Source organism: Ipomoea nil, unplaced genomic scaffold, assembly GCF_001879475.1.
Source record: "Ipomoea nil cultivar Tokyo-kokei standard unplaced genomic scaffold, Asagao_1.1 scaffold0688, whole genome shotgun sequence".
Taxonomy (NCBI): domain Eukaryota; kingdom Viridiplantae; phylum Streptophyta; class Magnoliopsida; order Solanales; family Convolvulaceae; genus Ipomoea; species Ipomoea nil.
Window position 1 is genome coordinate 7,136,586 of NW_017617116.1, and position 24,910 is coordinate 7,161,495.

Below are 24,910 nucleotides of genomic sequence, written 5' to 3' on the forward strand. Positions count from 1 at the left end.
TATATATATATATATATATATAATTAATTAATTATTTATATTATGGTTTGGCGGGCATCGCCAGCCTGTCAAAGCCTGCGGGTTAAGTGGGGTCGGGTTAAAAAGCCCGTCAAAATACAAACCCGAAATATTAAAGCCTGTCTTGTTCTTTTTGCAGGGCATGGGCTAAGCCTATTTTGACAGCTCTACACTAAGAATTTTATCAAAAATATCAAACAATTACAATTTTAAAGTATCCAATTGTTTTCATTTTTCAACTCATTTTCTGGAAAATGAATCAAACACACAAAAAATATTTTTACTTTGTGTAGCCAAATACCGAAAAGGAAATAGTCATTTTCCTGCTTTCCAAACGAAGCCAAAATTCAATTTCAATTTCATCCTCACAGATTCCACTTTTTTTTTTTTTTTTTTTGTTTAAAAAAAAAGATTCTATCTTGTTCTTATCGTTCACGCACAATCCTAGTCTTCCACAAATGTTCTAATCGTTAAAGAACAAATCCAGATTCTAGCTTGCTTTCTAGAAAACTTTACACCATAGATTCGATTATTTTGAAAATATGGTGAGTAGTATATTCAAAATCAATTTGTACTTTTGCAATATTATTAATTGAATGTTTAGTCGATTTAATTTTCAAGCACTTTGTTCAACGTCACTGCACACGAAATCTTTCAATCATGCATTTCATTTTGTATAATTACATTAGAAAGATCAATGTGCAATGAATTCTGAGGCATTAATTTAGTAATTTGGGGTCGGACATTAATCTATACTTTCTCAATATGTTAAAGCACAAAGAGTTAACACTGCCTCCACTAAGGCTGGCCTGTTGAAGCACAAAGAGTTAACATTGCCTCCACAAAGGCCGGCCTGTTGAAGTACAAAGAGTCAACACTGCCTCCACTAAGAAGTGATCTCATGACCTCCATATGAGAGAGTCACTACATGCCATCTAACCACAAAGTACTTGACTTCCTACCATAGACATTGAGAGTTTAAGTTTGAATTTGGGTTGGGCTCGCTAATATTATGTTGACACGATTTATCACTTCATGTGCCTATGAGTGAGTTATTTTCAGTGGATTCAAACTCCCATACTGTCGCATCTGATCATAACCTTTAAGTCAAGCCACAAATCAACTACATTAAACCCCTAAGGACTACAAACCCAAAGCCAACCATTCTTGACTTGTCCACGCTACAGTACAAGGAAACTTCCTATAAATACAAAGCATAAATGCAAGCAGAAGAAGCCATTCCGGGTGAGAAAAACAAGACAGAAACATAACAGTAGTGATAATGGCAGCAGAGGAGGGGTTGAAGGTGGTGGGATTTTGGGTGAGTCCATTTGTACTGAGAGTGAAATGGGCACTTAGAATGAAAGGCCTTGAGTATGAATATATAGAAGAAGACATCTTCAACAAGACTCCTTTGCTTTCCCAGCTGAACCCAGTTCATGCAAAGGTCCCTGTCTTAGTTCATAATGGGAAGCCATTGCCTGAGTCGCTGCTCATCCTCGAGTACATCGATGAGACATGGAAGCATAACCCTTTGTTGCCTGCAGATCCATATGAACGTGCCAGGGCTCGGTTCTGGGCTGGATTTGCCGAGTTTAAGGTACATAATAGATTAACTGCATTATCACCTCTGGTTTTGTGGTGTTCTAGCTAGCTAGGATACTCAACTCTTTGTTAAAGTTGCATTGCATATCGGGTAGTCCAGCCAAGTTAGCCAAACTGTTAGCTTAGTTACCATAAAGTTTCGAGTTCAAATTATCTATGATAGCAGTATATTGACAATATTGGTTTGAATCCATCATGTAACTTTGACTGGTGTATTATACCTCTTTCTGGTTATTTACTGGCTACATGGTGCGGGAGTGGTGAGCCCCTCCAAAGCCCGCCATTTGATGGCCAGGGCAGGCGGCTTTTGGTGGGTCTAACAAAGGCCGCTCCCCCACCCAGGGTCGGTTTTTAGATTTTTGTGGTTCCGTTCTTGTAAATAAATAAGGCCCTATTAGAAGCGCGATCTGAACTCCTGACTTCCAAGATGAAACACTGTAGACACGCGTTTCTATCATTCCTCTATAGTCTTTTAAGATTAATTGCAATTTTTTTTTTAATTTTAATTTCTTAACTAGCTAGGTAAAAATTAAATAGTGGACACTCTAAAATTTGAGGCTCTGTGCTATTGGCAACTTGCACAGCCCAAATCCGGTCATGCCCCCACCCTGCCTTAATTAACCTTGCAGGTCATGGCGGAGCCCGCCCCGCTCTTTTTGTGGGACAGGACAAATTAAGCCTATTTTAACAACTCTATTAGCTAGAGTACAATTAAAAAATAAAGTTTATCCCATACACATACTCAAACCATGATCGCGGAAGTGAGAGTTTAGCTTGTATGAATGATGTGTATGCAGATTCTGGACCCAGCATGGGAAGCACTGTGTTCCAAAGGGAAACAGCAAGAAAGTGCAGTAAACTCAGCCATGGAAGCCATGGAGAAGCTGGAAGCTGAGCTTAATGGGAAGCAGTTCTTTGGAGGGGAGAAGATTGGGTATTTGGACCTTGTGGTAGGATGGGTTGCCCACAATCTCCCCATTTTTGAGGAAGTTGCATCACTGAAAATCTTTGATTCTCAGAAATTTCCTGCCATTGCTGAATGGAAGAACAGGTTTCTGAATCACCCTGTCATCAAAGCTGACTTGCCAGACACAGAGAAAGCCTATGCTTATTTTGACAAACGAAGCAAAGAGTTGGCTGCTTCCTTCTATTCAGCCAACTAGGGGCGGCTGTTAGCCTGTTATTTGGATTGCCCTAAATAAAATTTGAATGTTATTTTATTTCAACACAACTGCCCTAAATAAAATTTGAATTTTATTTTATTCAACACAACTACAGTATGATTTTGATATAACTACAGTTTTGTTGGACAATATGATCCTTGACTATTTTTTTTTTTTTTTTTTTACCAATTAAGTCCCTCAACTTTAAAAATCTTAACCAATTTGGTCATGCGTTTGTTTGACCGTTAGTCAACCGTTAACTTGGGACCAAATTAGTAATTCGCTGTAGTCAAGGGACCATTTTGGTAATTAAATTTAAGGGTGGGCAATGTGGTTCAGTTTTCTTGAACCGAATCGTACCAAACTAGTTAGATTCGGTAATATACCGAACGATAATAGATTCTTGTATACCGAACGGTTCGGTAAAAACCGAACCGGACCGAATACCGTTTGAACTTTGGATTGCTATTTTGTTATATATTAGACTTTGGATATGGACTATGTAAACACCATAACACATAATATAGAACTTTTGATAACAAACCATAAAAAAATCAAATAAAACATTTACGAGAGATACCCTTGAGAATATGAGCTGAACGACTGAGCAAGCAGCAAGGGACTTGGATTTACTTTTATTTATTTATTTATTTATTATTATTATTATTATTATATTTAAAAAAAACAGTATTCGGTTTAGTTCAAATTTTTACCGAACAATTCGGATTGGTTTGTTATCGAACCGTTCGGTATACAAGAATCCAATACCGTTCGGTTGTTCAGTATATTATCAAACCAAACTAGTTTGGTTCGGTTCGAGAAAACTAAATCGAATTGCCCACCGCTAAAGTTTTTTTATCGAACCGTTCGGTATACAAGAATCCAATACCGTTCGATTGTTCGGTATATTATCGAACCAAACTAGTTCGGTTCGGTTTGGTACGGTTCAGTTCGAGAAAACTAAACCGAATTGCCCACCCCTAAAGTTAATTACCAAAATGATCCCTTAACTATAGCGAAATTACCAATTTGGTCCCAAGTTAACGGTTGACTAACAGTCAAACAAACGGAGGACCAAATTGGTTAAGATTTTTAAAGTTGAGGGACTTAATTGGTTAAAAAAATAGTCAAGGACCAAATTGGTAATTTCGCTATAGTCAAGGGACCATTTCGATAATTAACTCTAATAAAAATAATAGGTGAGACAGTGTTAGTTTAGATACACTATAGTGCAATCGTTATACCGTGTACCACGGTGCATATAGCACTTCGTTATACCGTGTACCACGGGCCACGGCGCATATAGCATTGTGCGCTTCGCGCCTCCAAAACAACGTCGTTTTGTTAAGTTGTTAAAAAAAAAAAAAACTATGTTTCGAATGCACATAAACTCATAACAGAATACACATAATATAACATAATACGTAATACACATAAACTCTTAACATAATACATAAACTATAACATAATACACATAAACTATAACATAATACACATAAACTCATAACATATTACACATAAACTCTTAACAGTATACACATAAATTTTTAACATAATACACATAAACTATTAACTGAATACATATAAACTCATAACACAATACACATAAACTTTTAACTGAATACACATAATGGGGTTTGGTTAACATAATAAACATAAACTCATAATACAATACACATAAACTTTAATTTTAACTGAATACACATAATGAGGTTTGGTCTGTTCGGACGGACGAAATGACGTCAGCAAAAACGCGTGTGTTTTGTGTCTGGGCACACATTGTTATGTGCGTCATGGTGCACAATATAAATTGCCACTATAGTGTCTGCCGTTTTGGACCATGGTCCACAAAGCTTTATGGACCTTTGTGGACCGTGGTCCACAGTATAATTGCTGGTAAACTTGGACCAGATGTGGAGAATTTTGTTGGGCTGGATGTCTGTTTGGGCTCAATAACACTATATGCCCAAAAGCCCAAAGTGCCTGCCTGAACAAAGTGACATTTAGTCCGTTACCAATTCCCTCCTCTCACAAAACGCATTTCTTTTAAATCATTTTATTCTGATAAGGCAAAATCCCAGCCATGGCTTCCTGGTCCAGCTCCTCCGCCGTGTCCCCGCCGCCTCTTCTCAACTCTACCGCCGCCTCAACCGCTCAAACTGCCGGCCATTATCTGCTCACTCGCCGACTGTATTCGCCATGGAGTGTCCGCTCGAGGAGCAAGCGACGGACTGCGTTGCTCGTCACTGCTGCAATCGCACAGAAGACCGCATTGGAGTACAGGAAGTTGGGGGATTCCGATCTTAACATCAGCGAAATTACTCTCGGAACGGTGAGCATTCCTTCTCCCTCCCTATCCTAATTGAATTGATCATTTTCGTGTAATTAAACGATTTTTTGGTGGTTTTGTGGTATGTTTAATGGTGTCTGTAATGTTTCAGATGACATTTGGGGAACAGAACACGGAGAAGGAAGCTCATGAGATCCTTAGTTATGCTTTTGAGCAGGGAATTAATGCTTTAGACACTGCCGAGGCTGTGAGTTCCCTTTGTTATTTTTTTTCTAGTTTCTTTTCACATCCTTCAAAATGTGGTTAAAAATAACTTTAGAAAAAGTTCACTGGCTCTCTTCTTATCTCCTTATCATTGTATGGATGGTACTGGTGAATATAAGAGATTTAATTAGTGGAGTTCTCTTTTTTTATTTAGTTATATTTTAATTGTTCATCTGTCTTTTCTAGATATAAATATCTAGGTTTAGCTAAAACATTTATCTTACTTTTTTATTTTTATTTTTTTAATTTCCAAAGTATCCAATCCCTATGAAAAAGGAGACACAGGGGAGGACAGATCTCTATATTGGTAATTGGCTGAAGTCTCAACCTCGTGATAAGGTACTTTTAATCTCTGTTGATTGACTATATTTTTTGTTACTCTAGAGAATATAAAGAGTGGTCTCTACTCTCTATTCTGGCAATTTTTGGTCATAATAGTATAATACTCTGTTGGGATTTCTTCTTCCTTTTAATCTCAATTGGAAGAAAATTCTGGAAGAATCTTCCAAATTCCAACTATAAGCAATTCATACTGGTTTCCACATTCATATTGATACACTGGGTGCAAATTTGAAGAAAATTCTTGAAGAATCTTCCAAATTCCAACCATAAGCAATTCTTACTGGTTTCCATGGATTCATATTGATACACTGGCTGCAAAGAATTAAGAAGTATTTACGATGCTGGAATGAGGTTTTCTGTCAAGACTCAAGATCATTGGAAAACTAGTTGCCAGTCTGCTACCACTGTGATGTTAGAAGCTGCATCTTTTATGCTTGTAACTACTAAAGATAATAGCCGTGTTGTGGTTGACTCACGGTGGCTAAGCTTTTGTTTTTGGGCATCCATTTCAGTTCCAGATTATATTATAATACACATTTTCCCTGTTTTTAGGTTATTTTGGCTACAAAAGTTTGTGGTTACTCAGAACGAGCAGGCTATATACGTGACAATGCAAAGATCTTGCGGGTTGATGCAGCTAATATTAAAGAAAGTGTGGAGAAAAGCCTTAAACGTCTTAATACAGATTATATTGATTTACTGCAAATACACTGGTGAGTTTTTGTTGGCATGTAATTCATTTCTGACTCCAGAAGCTTACTTCTGAATAGCAGGCTTCTGGTTAAAATATTCATGTCATGCTAAGTGTATGAATCAATTAGAGATACGAAATACTATCAGAAAAAATGTGTTTGAAACATCTAAATGCATCATGCATGCATGATAGATGAGGGCAAATTCTTCAAACTTCAAAGGCATATTTTGTATGAAGAGGGCAAACGGAAATGGATAAAAGAGACAGAATGTAACTTGATTTTCTTATCAATGAGTTCAAATTTTGTTACACACGCATGTATATTTATGCATTTTCACATATAGAGTACTGGGCATGTATGATTTTACATTTTGCCTCAGGCCAGACCGATATGTACCATTATTTGGTGAATTTTTTTATGACCCTTCAAAATGGAGAGCAAGCGTGCCTGTTGTTGAGCAGCTGAGAGCCTTTCAGGAGCTCATTGATGAAGGAAAGGTAGCACTAGCTAGATATTTTATTTTCTGAGAATGATGAATGCTTATCAATTGCATAAACCATGTCCTTGAGAACTCCTTTATCCTTTACAGCAAAATACTAGAAACTCTGTAAAGAGAGAAAACTTCAGAATATGATTAGATTAGCTTTACCAAACTGGCAGAACATATTCAGGTGCGCTATATTGGTGTTTCAAATGAAACTTCGTATGGAGTGATGGAGTTCGTTCACTCTGCCAAAGTTGAAGGATTACCAAAGATTGTCAGCATCCAGAACAGCTACAGCCTTCTTGTGAGGTGCAAGTTTGAAAGTAAGTTATCTTTCGGTCTTTCCACAGAATCCTCTGCTTACTGTATTCTTAAAAATAGACCCTACATACTTCTGCAGGCTTTACATTTGAAATTATGCCAAGTTTGCACGCTTGGAAGGCTGATAGTTTTCCCATTGCTCGATCATACTTCATTTATTTCTCCTTCCTGTTTGGGGGTCATGAAACCATACAGAATGATCTATCTATCTAATGTATTTAATTATCAAGCTTTAATTGATTTTTACAGTTGATCTCGTTGAAGTATGCCACCCAAACAACTGCAACGTTGGGTTACTTGCTTACTCTCCGCTAGCTGGTGGAACACTGTCTGGAAAGTACATAGATTTTGAATCTGAAGCAGCCCGAAAAGGAAGGCTTAACCTCTTCCCTGGCTATATGGAAAGATACGGCAAATCTCTTTCAAAGGTATGCAATTTTCAGGTTACTTTAATTCTCCTGAAAAATGGAGGATTTCTCCCGCTAATAAACACACATTGTATGATTGTATCTCTTTATTTTCAATGTGAATATTGTTGAGCATATAGCCATTAATGTGCAATCCAACTATCAGCTTAGACTTTTAGTTGAGATGGAACACATGCTTTAATTTGATATCAGAGCTAGGGTTCAAATCTCAGCGCCACCCATAATACCAAAACTGATAGTTGGATTGCACCTATATGCTCAACAAATATGTTGTCTCTATCATGTCCAAGTATGAGCACCATATAACTACTGCATTGGGAACTTTTTTCGCGTTTGAATTCTAGGAAGCGACGATCAAGTACATTGAAGTGGCTAAGAAACACGGCCTGACCCCAGTCGAGTTGGCGCTTGGTTTTGTGCGAGACCGTCCATTCATGGCAAGCTCAATCATAGGCGCAACATCCTTGGATCAACTGAAGGAAGACATTGCTGCAGTTTTGACGACGCAACGACCTCTTCCACCTCAGGTAATGGAGGACATTGAAGATGTGTTCAAGAGATACAAAGATCCAGCAATTGCCTAGACTCTGCAATCCTTCCATTTTCTTTGCTCCATTTTCATCATTGTTGTCACAGTAATCACAGTGTCGTGTTCAGGTGACTGTGTTCTAAGATCCACTTCATTTGTACCAATTGTTAAACACATGCGTGAATAATGTTCATAGATACTCATCATGGTTATTGTCAAGCAAATCCAAGTTGATTAAATAAAAACATCTGTTTTTCATCGTACTTAAGTGATTCAATTTTAGTGGTGTCAATATACTAAATTTAATATATAAAGAAATATAAATATAAATTACATTTGTAAATAAATATCTTCAATTTAGTGTTCGTTTTAATGAAATGATTATTTAACTCTTGAAGTTATTAATCAATCACAATATAGAACATACCAAAATGAAAATTATGCACCTTTTATTTAAGATAGAATTAATTGCCAATGGTGATATAGTAATTAGGATAGTTTGTGCAATATCAAACTTAACATGCAAAAAATAAATAATTAATTCAGCCTGGGTTGGTCTACCTCAATGTCTTCATTTGTTGAGATAATATAGTAGCGGTGGGTTTTGTCGTCACCCGAAAAATAAATAAATAAATAAAATTATTATTATTATTATTAATATTATTATAATTATAAATAAATAAATAAAACATGTTTAGTTAATTACTAGGTGGAGAGAACCAAATAAGCGCGCCAAAGTCGGTATCCTGACATTCTCCTAAACTTGTGAAGTCTCGCTCGCTCTTCCTCTTTCTGTTTCTCCGATCCCGTTCTGAGCAATCCAATTCTCCATTATCCATTTTTCAAACACCCCATTATGCATGAATCAATGCTCACAAAATTCATGAAGATTTCTGGGTGTCTTGGTGATTCGAGAATGGATCATTAACTTGGGCCAGAAAAAACGAGTAGTGGTGGGAAGTTGATGATAGGTCAAGGAGGATTGCATCGGCATCTATGATGACTATTGGGATGGTGAGGAAAGATTGGGTTTTTAGGTGGTGGCTGATCAATAATTGTTTCAGATGGAATGGCAGATCTTGCTAGTCATGGCAATGACCAGGTTTGTCATTTCCCCCCTTCCCCAAATCCCATGTGAAATTGAAGAAATCTTATTATTATTTTTCATTATTTTTTAATTTTTTGTTCAATCTTGTATCTGTTTATCTCATTGGGTGAGACTAATGTGGTTTGGTTTTGTTGGGCTTGTTGGTAACTTTTCCAAAAGTGTTGCTTTATATATCTATATATGGAAAAAAGACTGAAATGTGAATCTAAGCCTCTATATATATATATATGGGTTCAAACTATTGATCTCATGGTTAAGTGAGTCTTGATAGGTGAGACTAATCCAATCGAGTTTCTGTCGGGTCATTCAGACAATTCTTCCAAATGTGTTGTTGTATACTCTTGATCTCATGGTTAAGTGATTCTCGGTGGGTGAGACTAATCCAATCGAGTTTCTGTCGGGTCATTCAGACAACTCTTCCAAGTGTGGGTTTGAATTCCCGACCTTATGATTGAGTGACTCGAGTAGGGATTGTGTAAACCTGTCTAAGTGTCTAAGGGGGAATGTAATTTAGGTGGAATCAGCTCATATATTTTTGAATGGCATTTATGTAGTTCGTATTTGATTTCATAATGAAGTGTAGGTTTTGATTGATCATTGGTGAGATGTTAATCACTTTAATTTTTGTGTTGCTACCTTCCTCTGAAGGGACTCCTTGCTTTGAAGAAAGGTACACAGCTAGTTAAGTACAGCAGGAAGGGGAAGCCTAAGTTGTGCCCTTTTAGACTTTCTCCGGTAATAATTGCTCCTTTGTCGTTTTGATTGCATGATAACTCCACATATTTACGCTAAAACGCTGAGCATATACTCTTGTTTCATTTCAGAGATTAGTTCACTAGGAAAAAAGATAATATCTTTCATTCAATTTGAAGTATTGGCATTTCAAAATTAACATGAATCGGCAATCTTGTTTATAAATATTTACATGATGATATTTCCAGGATGAGAAGACGCTGATTTGGTACTCCCATGGATCAAAGAGAAGTCTAAACCTATCTACTGTTTCCAAAATTCTTCCTGGACAGAGAACAGTGAGTTAACTTAACTAATCTCTTTTGTGTGGATTGCGATTATGTACTTTGATCTCGTCTAACACTCTAACCTGCAGCCTTTTGGCGATTGAGAAATCTGTTCAGCTATTTGGAAGATAAAGAACGATAAACTTTTGTTTGCAAATGTTTTCTGCAGCCAGTATTCAAAAGATTTTTTCGTCCAGAAAAGGAGTACTTGTCTTTTTCCCTTATATATAACAACGGTGAACGATCTCTTGATCTGGTTAGTGAAACAGATGTATAAGTTAATGGCCATTACATTTCAAGCATACGTTGAAAGCTAATTAAACAATTGATAGGTTAAAACTATTATGGTTTTGTAGATTTGCAAGGACAAAGTTGAAGCAGAGGTTTGGATTGCTGGACTCACATCTTTAATCTCGACTGGCCCAGCTCATCACAGACATTCTCATAGCGAAATTCCTGATGTGCGGAAATTCTCATCCTTGCTCTTTATAATTAAGTGATGAACTATGAGAAATTGAACCAGTAAAAAAAATAAAAAATCGCTCACCTTAGGGCACAAAACATCCTTGTATGTACACATGTTAGTCAGCCTTAGAACCAGGAAGTTGGTATGTGAATAATACCCTAGCCAAATTGGTCAGGCTGTTGACTTGGTAACCACAAGGTTACAAGTTCGACTCCCAACTGGAGGGAGGGGCCTATTGGCCTTCTTGGTTTGTGGTCCTTTGCTGGCTAGGGTCACAAGGCGGGGTTTACCCAGTGTACACCTTTAAGTAGTGGTTGCGGGTTTCACTCGTCACCCAAAAAAAAAAAAATTGGTATGTGAATATCTTCCGCTCCACGCTTGCTATTATAGTTATAAGTATGTGAAAACTCTTTATCTCTTTCCTTGCTTTTCTTTGAGAAACTTCCACAGATAACCAAATATGAAGTATGTATTTGTCATTGTGAAAGCTTTAAAACAGTTTTAGAAGCTAGATTCAAGAAAAAAGTGGATGAACTTCATTGTTTGTTTGCTTACTTGTTGTGACCAATTTTTTGTTTTGTGGATATTAATGATAGGCTTCTACTTATGGATTTGAGCTTTTCCATGGTGGTGGTGGTTTTACACAAAACGATCGTCCATTTGGAGCGACAACATTAGAGTACACTTCAAGACTTAGCGTTGAGAGTAGTTTTTCTGATTCTAGTTCTCGTGAATCAGATGTGGTATTGGATCGTGCAAATATGCAAGTAAGATCAGGTGGAGATGGTTTCCGTATTAGTGTCTCGAGCACTCCAAGTTGTTTATCCGGACCGGATGATATAGAATCTTTAGGTGATGTTTTTGTTTGGGGGGAGATTTGGTCTGATGGAGCATCTAAAGATGGGTATGGCAATCCAGTTACTGTAAAAGCCGATGTTCTCACGCCTAAGCCATTGGAGTCACATGTGGTCCTCGATGTTCAGCAAATAGCGTGTGGGGCTCGCCACGTTGCCCTTGTGACGAGGCAAGGCGAAGTTTTCACGTGGGGAGAGGAATCTGGTGGGAGGCTCGGGCATGGAGTCGAGAAGGACTTTAGCCACCCTCGGCTCGTTGAGTTTCTGGCGGTTACAAACGTTGATTTCGTGGCGTGTGGTGAGCATCACACTTGCGCGGTGTCAGCCGCGGGGGACTTGTATACTTGGGGCGATGGCGCCCATAACGTTGGACTTCTCGGGCATGGCAATGACGTTAGCCACTGGATACCCAAGCGCGTTTGTGGGGTGCTAGAAGACCTCCAAGTCCTATCCGTCGCCTGTGGCACATGGCATTCGGCTTTCACTACTAACACGGGCAGACTATTCACGGTTGGCGAGGGAACATTTGGCGCCCTGGGTCATGGCAACCGCGAAAGCATCACATTTCCAAAGGAAGTCCACACGTTGGATGGCCTCAAAACTATCAAAGTCGCGTGTGGGGTATGGCACACTGCAGCAATCATAGAAGTTTCTAACCAGTCTGGTGGGAGCGTCGCCTCCAGGAAGCTGTTCACCTGGGGCGATGGAGATAAAAACCGGTTAGGCCATGGGAACAAGAACACGTTTCTACTCCCAACCATTGTTTCTTCTCTGATAGAGTACAATATGCACCAGGTAGCGTGTGGGCATAATTTCACCGTCGCCCTTACAATGTCGGGCCATGTGTTCACAATGGGGAGTAACGCGTTTGGTCAGCTAGGAAACCCCGATTCTGATGGGAAACAGCCGTGTCTCGTACAAGACAGATTGGTGGGCGAATTCGTTGAGGATATCTCGTCTGGCGATTTCCACGTTGCTGCTCTGACTTCAAGATGCGAAGTGTTTACCTGGGGACGAGGCGCGAATGGACGACTGGGACACGGGGATACAGAAGATCGTAATAGCCCAACGTTGGTCGAGGCGTTTAGGGATAAGCATGTTAAGAACATAGCCTGTGGCTCAAACTACACTGCGAGTATCTGCATTCACAAGTGGGTTTCGGGTGCAGATCAGTCGGTCTGCACCGGCTGCAGGCAGGCGTTCGGTTTTACCAGAAAGAGACACAACTGTTACAACTGTGGCCTCGTGCATTGCCACGCGTGCAGCTCCAAGAAGGCGCTCAAAGCAGCACTGGCCCCCACACCGGGTAAACCACACCGCGTTTGTGACCCTTGCCATTTGAAACTGAAAAAAGCTGCTGAAGGGCAAGGGCAGCAGTCCACGGCCTCGAATTATTTCAAGAAAGTAAGCCTGCCTATGCGGCTTTTAGAGAAGGGCGAAATCAAGTCTTCGAGAATCCTTCTGTCTTCCAAGATGGAGCCAATTAAGTACCTCGAGATCAAGTCTAACAAGCCCGGAAGCAGAACTGATTCTTATAATATAGTGAGAGCTTCTCAGGTTCCATCGCTTTTGCAGTTGAAAGATATAGCTTTCCCGAGTTCACTTAGTCTTCAGTCTGCTTGGAAGCCTGTTATGACAGCCCCAACTCAACAGCCTCTATTAGCTATACCTCCACCGTCTTTTCCCAATTCTCGCTCCACTTCACCGTATTCCTCGAGAAGACCAAGCCCTCCACGCTCTCCTGCTCCTACTCCCGGATCTTCAAGGGGCGTCGTTGACAGTCTTAAGAAGACAAATGAGCTTTTGAACCAGGAAGTTACGAAACTGCAAAACCAGGTAGACAAATGAGCTTTCCAGAATGGATTTGTTGTGTTTTTGTCATTGACTATACTTTCTTTTCTAGTTTAAAAGTATAAAACAGAAAAGTGAACTTCAAGATGTGGAAATCCGGAAGATGAAGAAAAACGTCCAAGATACTGCTTTGTTGGCTGCAGATCGATCGTCCAAGTGCAACACTGCAATTGAAATCGTGAAATCCATTAGTTCTCAAGTAATGCCAATATACTCTTGCTTTAGTTTGTTTGAAATTTTCCAAAAGCACATATGAAACTAAAAATGTCGTGTTATATATTCTGGTTTGCTGCATATTGTAAATCATTTGAGATTCAAGCCCGGGATTGACTCTTTTCTTTGTTTGTCAGTTGAAAGAGATGTCTGAGAAGCTGCCCTCTGATATATCTGAGAGGGAAACCATTTTCTCCCTCAATGCTCAAGTCGAATCGTTTCTGAATACAGTCGAGACTCAAGGCTCCGAAGACTTCTCTTCTTTGCCAAGCTCAGGCAGTGAGTCTCCTCACAACATCGATGGAAATGGCGTAAGTCATTCAATTGCAGAAGGTGGCGCTAGACCATCTCGAGTTCCAAGCATGGGACGAAGGGAAGTCATCGAGCAATTTGAGCCAGGCATCTATGTCACGCTCATCGAATTCTCAAACGGTTCCAAGATCTTCAAGAGAGTTAGATTCAGGTACCTACAAAACCGCCATTTTCCTACTATCACTGCTTCCCTCGATTTCTTTTTACACTTTTACCCCCGCCACATTTTCGAGAGACAGGGTGCTGGACTTGGTCCTTCAGGCCTCCGCCCAACAATCCTTCTAGCCACCTGGTGCTGGACTTGGTCCTTCACTGGCCTCCGCCCAACATATTTCACCACAGGGATTTATACAGAAAGTTGTGATCTAAAATGCGCGTTAAATAACAGATTAATGCCTGTCACGGTTTATACATTGTTGCAGTAAACGTAGATTCGATTCACAGCAGGCCGAGGAATGGTGGAGAGAAAACAAAGACAGGCTGCTCACAAGGTACAGTTCAAGAAGCAGCAGCAGCACAGCTGTGGAATCACCAGCCACTCCATCAACTGATGAAACCACTGAAACTGAAACTGAAACAGCATGAGTTTTTCCTAGAAATAAAACTTTTCCCATTTTTTTGGTTAACTTAGAACTGGTAGAATTTAGTGTTTTTTTGAGTAGCTTAGCTATGAGCACTGAAGTGTGTAGTGCTATTACAAAGGATAGCCCTGTCATAGAACAATGTACATGAGGACATCATAGGCTACAAATTCTTGACATCTTTCTGAATAATTAAGAAAGAAAACAGCAAAAGCTTTCTGCTGTGCATTTTTGAAGGAAATGGTTTAATGAAAACTAGGTGCATTGTCCTTCTTTAAAGGTTATACATTGTAACACATATTTTATTTTATTTTTCAGTTTTTTTTTTTTTATTTGTTTAGGAGAAAAGGGCATTTTTTAAATTGTCCAACTAAGTTGTTCAGACTTATCGCTTGATAACCAAAAGGTTACAAGTCCGACTCCCAGTGGGAACGACCTATTGTCAGCTATGGGCAACCTAGGCTGATTTATCTCATTGTAATCCTTTGCTGGCTAGGATCACAGTACATATTTCTGAACATGGAAATTCAAAAACAGGTTTTTCCTCTAACTATAATCTAGGAAGCTCAGATACATATGATAGTTTTGTATGACTTCTGGGTTTGTATGTACTAATGTACTATACATCTGTTAAAAAGAAAAAAAATCAACAATGACAAAAGGTGGTGTGTATCTAGTAAGCAAAACACCTGCAAATGTGAATTTAGGAATTGGATCATCTAAAAGGTTCAACTGGTGCAGATTCTAGGAGAAGAGTGGCAGCCTCGAAGCACTCTGCAGCTTCCAGCGCGGATGCACCATTCTCACTTTTATAAAGCAACCCGAGATTGTACCAAGCGGAAGCGTTTGTTCTGTCAAGCCGCAATGCATCAGTGAGGAAGCATTTCACGACGGGCAGTGATGGACCGCCTAGTTGTCTGAGAACAATGGCCATGGATACTAAACTTGGAACGTGGTTGGGTTCGATATCCAAAGCCTTCTCGAAAGATCTCAAGGCTTTCATGTATTGGCCCATAGATTGATGAAGTAATCCTAGCAAAATGACCAAGAAATATGCCCTTCAACTTCAAAATTAAGGAAGAAAACGAGGGAAGTCACGACACTACTGGAAATTATGGAATTTCGGACCATCTGAAAGTGATCTTAAATCAAGTCGAAAAACCTTTGTTGCTATTTCTGACCACTTTTTACTTTCGACTTGATTTAATATCAGTTTCAGGTGGTCGGAAATTCCATAATTTCCAGTAGTGCGAAAGTCATGGTGTGAATAAAGCGAAATGTACCTCTGCAGTGCAATCTAGAAGCCGAATGAGGGCTTATGGCCTCGGACTTTGAAAGACAAACTTCAGCATCCCGCCACTGTGATAGATTAGTGTATACATTTGCGAGATCATGCCATGTCTCCATTTCTAAACTTCTGCTATTCATCGTGTTCTGTGGGTCACACATGGAGCTGATAAGAGAGGAAGTCGAAGAAAAATCCAAGACAACTTAAAGTCTTAAACTAAATAAAGAATTCATTAAATCACACTCAAAAGACGAAATTCCCTCGTCCCAAGGGTCCCTACACCTCGGGGCACGGTGACTAGTAGCCCATTAGGTGGGAGGACCAGTGCCAGGTGCCCATAAGGAACCCACCACATTGGGTATAACTCCCAACTGCGACTGTCAGGGCTTGATCTTATATCCTCCACTTTCTTTAGAAGAGGAAAACTACAAATTCATTAGCTGAATAAGAAGAATAGTGGTCCAAAGAACAAGAAATTACTCAAGATCCTAGCATATATACATCTTTTTAGTACCATACCTTGGTATGAATTCTCTGAACTCCAAAGCTTTTCCGCTGAACTTGAAGAACTGCAAGGAGATGTGTATACGTTTCGATAGCATCTCTCAGTTTGCCCTGCGCAATTTGCAGTTTAGCTTTGGTTCGTAGCAGTTCTCCTTGATCCCAATTCCCCGTTTCCTCCAGTGCAGCATTAACGATGTTCTCGGCATCAGTATACCTCTTTTGAGCAGACAATACCCGAGCTAGAAGAATCCATCCTTTAACGTTAGCCCCCGCTTCCAATTTGAGTAGCTCCTTTGCATAGTAAAGAGCATCGTCCAATTTTCGCTGCTCAGCGTTTTCTAGACTAAGACAGTAAAGAACATTAGGATTTCTTCCTCCCGTCATGTTTTGAGCTGTTTCGAGTGCCTCGAGTGCTTCAAACTGTGTCGAAGTCCTTTGAGAATCGGATGCAACAGCTCGGGATTGAGCTGAGAGCGAGACACCGAGTAAGTAATTAGCAACGCTAGCCATCTGTTTACATTTCCCGTCAAATCTTGGAAGCACTCCACGAGCATATTGTATCCCTTCACCAAGGTACTCGGGATTCTCCCCGCAAATCTTGGCAGCGAGTAATAACTCAAACGTGCAATTCGATCTCTCCTTATTATCCAAAAGGTTCCTCAACAGGTTCAGAGAAATTGCATCTTCACCTTCTGCATAGTAACATAGGGAAAGCATAGTGAATTTTTGTTTTCTTCGTACAATCCCCGGTGGCAACTCCTCGACATGGCAAGCAAGCGACCTAAGTTCACCGGAAATCGATAACGCGAAACACAAATGGTCCAAGATTGACGGGTCCCACCCCTTGACGAGGGATTTTCTAAGCAGAACCAGAAGCAACAGAATCGCCTCTTCTATATTGTTCCTAGGTACGAAAGAACCCTCCGACTGTGAACCGAGATTCGGGGCAGTTGCATCAGTACCACTGTACAGAAGAAATGTCACAAATTCCATTTCTATTCTAGTTTTAATCCGGACGTCGAGATTCCAGTTATAAAGTAGGGCCCTCCTATACGCCAAAATTGCTTCTTGGGGAGCTAACGCATTTTTCCAGAGCTCGGGAAGCAACTCGACAGCGCTGTTTAACATCTCGAGCAATTTGCAATCCGAAGCAAAATTTCCTGGTAGACCATCGGGTAATGCAGCTTCAACGGTATCCAGTATTATTTTGCACGAATGAGCAGCTTCTGATTATGATACATTGAAAGAAAATTTAGCCGATATTGCATAAACTATCGTGGATAAAAGCATAACCCGAGAATTGAACAAAGGTGAGGAACTACCTATGAATCTCCCGAGAGCTTGCAGTGATTTTGCTTTGAGTAATATAGCCTCGAAAAGCAAACTTATAGCGTGCATAGACATAGGAGGATTAGCGTCACTTAGTGAATTACGTCTAGGTAGTTGAGATCTTCTTAGGATGGAAAGTTTAATCCTAGGAATCACAGCAGCAACATCGATTCCTTCAAAAACGTGAAGGGCGGCCTCGATGTTTCCCTTTTGATACTCGAGCCTCCCTAACAAGGCTCTCGCTTCCTGAATTTCATGCCCAAATTAAACAAATATGTCACATAAGAGCGAAAAACGTAATGACAAAGTGGGACTTTAGAGTTTAGAGTTTAGACACACCAACCTCGTAATTCAGAAAGCCACTCTCACGAAGTGACAATTCCGCCTCTTCTATGTTGCTCGTGTCCACTTTCGTATCAGTCTCACCGCCTCGTGAAGAATACCCACCAGCTGAATAGTCCCGCGTTGCCAGGGAATCTGACGACGGGATTTTTTCATCAGCTCTTAACTGCTCACCGGAACACATACACTTCATCATTTTCTGCAATCTCAGGCAAAAACTAACTCTCCTCTTGTAGATCCAATACCTAATGCCTCAGAGTTCTTGAAACACAAACAATATTTCCTGCATTTCAAGTAATATTTATCCAAACTTATATAGATCACACCCTGTTGAGATAACAAGAACAAGAATCGGAAATAATGGCAGAAAGTAAAGAATACAAGATTTACGTAGTTCAGCAATGTGCTTTAGAGTTACAGACATCATATTTATATGCAACCTTAAACATAGTACGTTACAAACCTATCAATGAGACATATTCAACAAACCCCTATGTTTATCTGAAGCAATTATACCAAGTTTCAATACATGAATCCCAAAATTCAGCTGAATCAAAAAACTCACTTCAGAAAACACAAGAATTGTCAACTTCCTGACCCCAGTTCAGCAAAACAACAGCACTTTCAAATCAAAAACCTCAAAAACACATACAGGAAAGTTCATCAACACATACACACTACAGAAAGAGAGACACATACATCAAGATACAAGGTAAAAAACTAAAAAGACAGCAACTTTGACAGCTAGAGTTCAAGAAAACCCAGACCCACAAATGATTATTCTTGAAGCAAACAATGGGGAGTCACGTTAACCACCAAGAACGGCAAGAAGTACCTTTTGAGTGGTCAAAGGCATTGACTGAGCCCACGAGAGACTGAAACCTCCAGTGCCCATTTTCTTCCGGAGAAAGGAAAGGGGGGAAAAGATGAGCTTGATTTGCTGGATTAGGCAGAGAATTCAGAGCTTTTAGGATTTTATCTTCTTTCTGTTAATTTTGTTTCTTAGCTTTGTGGTTTGGCTTTTATTAGCACTGGAGTTGGAAACTGGGAACTGCTGAAAGCGAAGATTCAAAGTCAGAAAAAAAGACAGCTTGGGAAATGCGCAAATTTATAAACGTGAAATGCCCAACAACCTGAATCTTCCGTATCAGAAGATTTTATTTTTAGTTAATTATTATCAAGATTCAACAGTATTTAACATTTTAACCCAAAAAGAAAAACTTTAAAATAACATGAGAATTAATAAGGTTAGGTTGCAAAAATAATGTTTGTGGGTCCAAGTGTCGACTTTTACAAACTTTTGGGTCTGCGTTAATAATTACAAAGAGAAACACGAGTTTAGGGCATTTGGTTCAAATATCATACTCAAGATTAAAGAAATTTTTACTTTTGATCTCACAAGTATGAGATTATTTCTATATTTAGTCTCTTATTATTAAAATTTTTAAATTTGACTCTATAATTTTTAAATTCTTACCACATTTGATTATTCCGATCAAAATTTCAGTCATCAATGACTATATTTTCGGTGAGTGAATTAATTTAAAGGCAAAATTATCATTTTCTTCTTCTTCTTCTTCTTCTTCTTCTTCTTTTTTTTTTAAAAAAAAAAAAATCAATTTTCCCCCAAAACCCTTTCTTCTCCCAACCCCCATTCCCCTCTTTTAAACTATCTTTTAAAATATTACATATACATAACTCATTATATAATTCACAAAATAACACATGTTGTAAATATAAGTAGTAAATTACTAGAATAACAATATATTCAAAAATTAATATGAATCACAAATCTATCTATATTATAAATCTCACAATCTCACAATAATTATAGAAAGGAAAAAAAAAACCACAAAGTTACAAATTAAATTTTAAAAATACAAAATAGAAATAGAAATAAATTTCATAAGTTACAATTTTAATATATACTATATAATAATATCCTTAAATTCATCTTCTAAAGAGTAGAGAGGAAAATTTTAATGTAAAAGTACACATGAGGATTCAACCCCTTAACTTTTAGCATGCCCAGCCTGCCCTTGCCCAGGGTCGGGCCTGTGAATGTTGTAGATAAAAAATACTTCGTATTATTTGCTTATTTTATGTGATAAAAATGTATAGCTGAAGAAGTGAAGAAGCTCTCCATTTGACTTAATGGGCCTTCCACCACTTTGACTGATGCAGACGTGGCTCTTTGTATATCATTACTATATATATATATATATATATATATATATATATATATATATGAATAATAAGAAGAACAAAACACCTAGTGCTAGTTCAAAGGCTTTTATCATTAGTTAACTGACGCTAGACTACTTTGTGATGGTTTCGAAAGCCAACGCTAAGTGTTGCATGGCAAGACGTTTAACATCCCTTAACAATTTTTTTTTTTTTTTTTAAATCCCTTAACAAAAATGTCCATATAGCTGAAGGTAGATACCATCATAATCTTAGCAACAATTATAATTAATGATACTCTAGCGAACAAATTAAAATCATATATCAATATTATATAAACAATAAAAATAAATTTGAACCACAAATTGAAGAGCTTCTCACGCTTAACAATTAACATCTACTGTAATAAGTGACACTATTTTTTTTTTTTCAAGATTAAGAAGTGTATACATACATATTTCTTTATTTGGTACAAAAGTACTAAATTTGCAATGTTTATTTAGTCAACACTTTTTGAAATAAGATTTAAAAAGGGTGTTGGTTGTGAAATAGGGGTGTAAACCTAACTACTTAGTACATGTAGGGGTCCCCCATAATTCTCCATAAGGCATGCCACATATGGCGTCTCAATTAAGAAACCAAAATGCGATTTTATGGATAATTATGAATCTATGGAAATTTCATGACAACATTGGATGTCTCACTTGTCACTTTCACCCTTTAATTTGGATTGGAATATATTATGTAAATGCGATTCTTAATTTGTTATTAATAAAGAGTTGAACCGTTACAAATTAATGGAGCACTTAAAGAAGCGATAAAAATAAGTAATTACTATTTAAGAACGTGCATTACGTAAACACATACTGTGCATGTGTAACTACATTAAGAAGAGGGAGTTTAATTGATAGAGTACGTGTTGGTAAGAATTGAACTCATAATAATCTTCTAATACAAAAATTATGTTCAATCCATTCGGACACCATTTCGAGACACGAAGGATGCATTTTGCAACGTCAGAAAGACAAGAATTATTTAAAATGAATAGAGATGTATAAATACCAGGACTATGTGGTCCAATGGTACCCGGGTTGGACTTCCATTTGGAAGATTGTGAGTTCGAGCCTCAATGGAGGCGTTATTAGTTCTTTGTGTTTCAGTAGCTTGAGAAAGTATATGAACAGATACTACATTGTAATAGAGCTAGTAGCATTCAAAAGAAAAAAATATATATATTTTTTCCGCCAAACACTTTGTGCTTAGATAGCATGTTTCCCATGTGGGAGGTCATGAGATCGAGTTTTAGTGGAAGCAGTATGTTGACTCTTTATGTTTTAACAGATTGAGAAAGTATCTATAAATAAATACTACAATATAATAGAGTCAGTTTCTTTTGAAAAGAAAAATATATTTTTCCCAAGTTATATCACGTTACCGGCCTTATATATCAACGTGGTAAAATCCTCATATGTTATTTATACACGTTTTTATGTGCTGTTAAATTACATGTTACATTGTAAGTACGAAATTTACGTTGACACGTAACTCTTAATAATACCATAATATGTGTAGCATTAACAGCTTATTGGGCTAAGCCTAACAACTATGCGACCCAATAGAATGTAGTATTAAACCCAATAGAAAAAAGTTGGCCCCACAACTATGGACAAATTATTATATTGATTATAGTCCATGCAGTGTTATGTGAATCATAAAAAAAAAATTTATATATATATATATATATATATATATATATATATATATATATAAATAAAAAATGTATTTTTAATATACTAAAAGTACATAATTTGTGTGCCGAATGTATATTATACAAAATAATGTATTTTTAGTATTCAAATAATGTACTTTCCTTGAATATAAGATACATTTTTAATATATTAGAAGTACATTATTTGTATACTGAATGCACATTATTTGATAGTATACAAAATAATATATTTTTTTTAAAACATCAAATAATGTATTTTATGTACACATAATATACTTTTTATTATATTTATGGTCCACACAGTAATGCTCCACAACTATGCAAGCACAATATTATGATTTTTTTTTTTTTTTTGTTGTTTTTGGGGGAGGGGGAGCGGGTTTACAATATTATGGATCTTGATACATGTTATTTTTAATATATTATAAATTCATTTTTAGTTTACAATAGCCTATAGGAAGGGGTGTGCTACAATTGATTTCCGGTTAATATTTGGAATACTTTTAACATCGACATAAATGACCAATAACCAACCCACAAAATTGAAATAATTGACAATTTTTTAAAACTTCATAATCGACAACCAAATATTGAACATCCTTATGATTAAATGCCTATTAAATTCTTACACCATAACCGACCAATAGCTTATCAAAAACTAAAATAACAAAAAAAAAAAAAATTAAAAGTTTATATGGATTCGATCGGTTAGCTTTTTTATGCTCATCCCTAACTACATGTCCACTTTAAGTATACCACAAGTTTATTGAATAATTTGTATACATAATGGATTCATGAATTCTATTGCATGTTCGTTTGTTTTGATATAAGTTTATCTTTAGTGTATTGAATGTTCATTGCTAATGTATTCTAAGTTCATTTTTTAAACTATGGTCTATCTTGTAAGATGAATTGCAGAGTGCACGATATAATATGCCACAACTATAGACACTATCATTAATAAAGGTCAAACCGTACCCTAACTTAAGTGTTTCTATTATACTTCTAAAGCCTTACGAAGAAATAAATCACAAGATATGTTTCAATTCACTATGGTCTATCTTGTAAGATGAATTGCAGAGTGCACGATATAATATGCCACAATTATAGACACTATCATTAATAAAGGTCAAACCGTACCCTAACTTTAAGTGCTTCTATTATACTTCTAAAGCTTTACGAAGAAATAAATCACAAGATATGTTTCAATTCAATGAGTTAGAAACCAAGAGCATGCTATATTGATGTTCATAAGCGATCAAACCCTAAATCGTATTATCCATAGTAAGCTAGTAGTCGAATTCTCACCCAACGATTGCCAATACTATTGAAACTTACCTTACTTCTCATAACAAATCTAACTCCAAACTGTATTATCAACAATAATCCAGTAATTGAATTCCCACCTTACGGTTGCCAACTCCAGACTGTATTATCAACAACAGTCCAATAATTGAATCCCCATCTTACGGTTACCAACTCCAAACCATATTATCAACAACAATCTAATATTTGAATTCTTACCTTAGCTTACAGTTAAAAATAGCAACTCCAAACTGTGTTATCAAAACCAATCTAGTAGTGCTTTCAAAAAAACACCAATTTAGGAATCTAACCAATCAGGTAGCTCATGTGTTAGCACATACGTATGTTTTTATGTCTGTCCTGGGTCCCTAGGACTCTGTTCCTCCGGATTGTATCTCAGGATTGGTTTGATTTGATTTTAATGGAATTTCCGTTTCCTTCAAAAAAAAATAAAATATAAAAAAATTCCCGGTTACCTACGCTACTAAACTTTACTTACCTTACTTAAACCTTTCCACTGAAAAGAATCAACATCTAATTACAACTCAATCAATGACCTTAATGGCTTAATAATCACATACTTAATGACCTGATTCCGTGCGAATAAAGGATTATGTATTCTTATGGGAACACAACTATTGCAATCCCTATAAAACTCCTTTGATTATTATTGTACGTGTCTTTAAGAATGGATTTTAAAGTCAAATTTTGATATTTTAGTTTGCATAAATTTATCATCAATTTATTAAATAATAATACAATTAATATTTTCATGATACATCAAAAGTAACTAATTTGTACATAGCCACTATTCAAGAGTGTGTTGAGTAAACACGTTCAGTTTATAAATCACACATGAAAAGTAAATCATTCACTTGAAAAATTTTATACTACAAACTTGACTGAAAATTTTTTGATAAAAATTAAACTTGTAACTTTTAAATACAAAAATTATGTTATACCAACTTAGCTATCTATTTTGAGATATTTTGTCTATCATTATGATACTTTTAAAGAATTTCTTTCTACCTTGCATTATTACCCAATATAAGGGCAAAACATAGTGACCAACGTTAAATCACAAGAAAGTCAAAATATAATAATAATAATAATAATAATAATAATAATAATAATAATAATAATAATTTTTAAAGTGTTGATTGGTATCTTACAATATGTGATACAATTAGACAGACGAAACATTTTAAAGTGTCGATCAACACTCTGTCAATTTGTATTGCGTACAACTTTGTATGCTATGTTGATTATATTGAGTACTCTTTGCAATGCTTTGTACAATCACGCATATTAATAGAGAATTCAAGATATTTAACTAACATAACAATGTGTCGTTTTTTATGAGTGTAATTTTATATGATATTTTAATATATCGAATAGTTTACAACTAAACATACTATAAGTGATTACATTAAATACCAATGAGTACAATATTGATCAATGTATTAAAAATTTTATATCAACAATAATAATAATTTTGAATAATTTTACAAAACTAAATAGCGAAAGGCGAAAAGGTAAGGTGACAAATTTTCGGATAAAATTAGTGGAGGTTCGCGGATGGCATTTTGGTTAATAATGTGAAAAATGAGGGGTGAAAGTGAAACGTCGGAAAATAGATATATAGGACTATATAGCCCATCCCTCCTATATAACTCATCGCCTCTC

The 24,910-nt window shown here is 37.1% G+C and overlaps 4 protein-coding genes across 4 annotated transcripts; 3 read left to right on the forward strand and 1 right to left on the reverse strand.

The window, feature by feature from the left end:
* The first annotated feature begins 1,241 nt into the window (after nt 1-1,241).
* Nucleotides 1,242-2,849, forward strand: LOC109175295 (glutathione transferase GST 23-like). The gene is made up of 2 exons (XM_019324536.1): nt 1,242-1,618; nt 2,421-2,849. The coding sequence occupies exons 1-2, from the start codon at nt 1,301-1,303 to the stop codon at nt 2,784-2,786; spliced, it is 684 nt and encodes a 227-aa protein (XP_019180081.1). The 5' UTR covers nt 1,242-1,300; the 3' UTR covers nt 2,787-2,849.
* Nucleotides 2,850-4,700: 1,851 nt separating this feature from the next.
* On the forward strand, nt 4,701-8,407 carry LOC109176254 (protein tas). Its single transcript, XM_019325712.1, has 8 exons — nt 4,701-5,118; nt 5,228-5,323; nt 5,596-5,679; nt 6,235-6,395; nt 6,757-6,874; nt 7,049-7,184; nt 7,432-7,610; nt 7,955-8,407. Exons 1-8 carry the CDS (start codon nt 4,870-4,872, stop codon nt 8,192-8,194), a joined length of 1,263 nt encoding a protein of 420 aa, XP_019181257.1. The 5' UTR covers nt 4,701-4,869; the 3' UTR covers nt 8,195-8,407.
* A 462-nt stretch (nt 8,408-8,869) lies between these two features.
* LOC109176176 lies at nt 8,870-15,169 on the forward strand. Its single transcript, XM_019325618.1, has 9 exons — nt 8,870-9,241; nt 9,896-9,982; nt 10,189-10,278; nt 10,436-10,522; nt 10,623-10,727; nt 11,329-13,422; nt 13,490-13,636; nt 13,788-14,113; nt 14,385-15,169. Exons 1-9 carry the CDS (start codon nt 9,209-9,211, stop codon nt 14,545-14,547), a joined length of 3,132 nt encoding a protein of 1,043 aa, XP_019181163.1. The 5' UTR covers nt 8,870-9,208; the 3' UTR covers nt 14,548-15,169.
* Nucleotides 15,072-19,083, reverse strand: LOC109176177 (tetratricopeptide repeat protein 7B-like). The gene is made up of 7 exons (XM_019325619.1): nt 18,842-19,083; nt 18,008-18,258; nt 17,658-17,910; nt 16,351-17,561; nt 15,827-15,977; nt 15,242-15,575; nt 15,072-15,208 (listed from the first exon to the last, which is right to left on the reverse strand). Exons 2-6 carry the CDS (start codon nt 18,200-18,202, stop codon nt 15,259-15,261), a joined length of 2,127 nt encoding a protein of 708 aa, XP_019181164.1. The 5' UTR covers nt 18,203-18,258; nt 18,842-19,083; the 3' UTR covers nt 15,072-15,208; nt 15,242-15,258.
* Between the last annotated feature and the right edge of the window lie 5,827 nt (nt 19,084-24,910).

Coding starts and splice junctions, on each gene's coding strand:
- LOC109175295 (XM_019324536.1), top strand. CDS start 1,301: ATGGCAGCAGAGGAGGGGTTGAAGGTGGTGGGATTTTGGGTGAGTCCA. Junction 1,619..2,420: donor CTGGATTTGCCGAGTTTAAG/GTACATAATAGA, acceptor ATGTGTATGCAG/ATTCTGGACCCAGCATGGGA.
- LOC109176176 (XM_019325618.1), top strand. CDS start 9,209: ATGGCAGATCTTGCTAGTCATGGCAATGACCAG. Junction 9,242..9,895: donor CTAGTCATGGCAATGACCAG/GTTTGTCATTTC, acceptor CTTCCTCTGAAG/GGACTCCTTGCTTTGAAGAA. Junction 13,423..13,489: donor TTACGAAACTGCAAAACCAG/GTAGACAAATGA, acceptor TTTCTTTTCTAG/TTTAAAAGTATAAAACAGAA.
- LOC109176177 (XM_019325619.1), bottom strand. CDS start 18,202: ATGATGAAGTGTATGTGTTCCGGTGAGCAGTTAAGAGCTGATGAAAAA. Junction 17,911..18,007: donor GTGGCTTTCTGAATTACGAG/GTTGGTGTGTCT, acceptor CATGAAATTCAG/GAAGCGAGAGCCTTGTTAGG. Junction 15,576..15,826: donor TTCTAGATTGCACTGCAGAG/GTACATTTCGCT, acceptor TCATTTTGCTAG/GATTACTTCATCAATCTATG.
- LOC109176254 (XM_019325712.1), top strand. CDS start 4,870: ATGGCTTCCTGGTCCAGCTCCTCCGCCGTGTCCCCGCCGCCTCTTCTC. Junction 6,875..7,048: donor AGCTCATTGATGAAGGAAAG/GTAGCACTAGCT, acceptor GAACATATTCAG/GTGCGCTATATTGGTGTTTC. Junction 7,611..7,954: donor ACGGCAAATCTCTTTCAAAG/GTATGCAATTTT, acceptor TTTGAATTCTAG/GAAGCGACGATCAAGTACAT.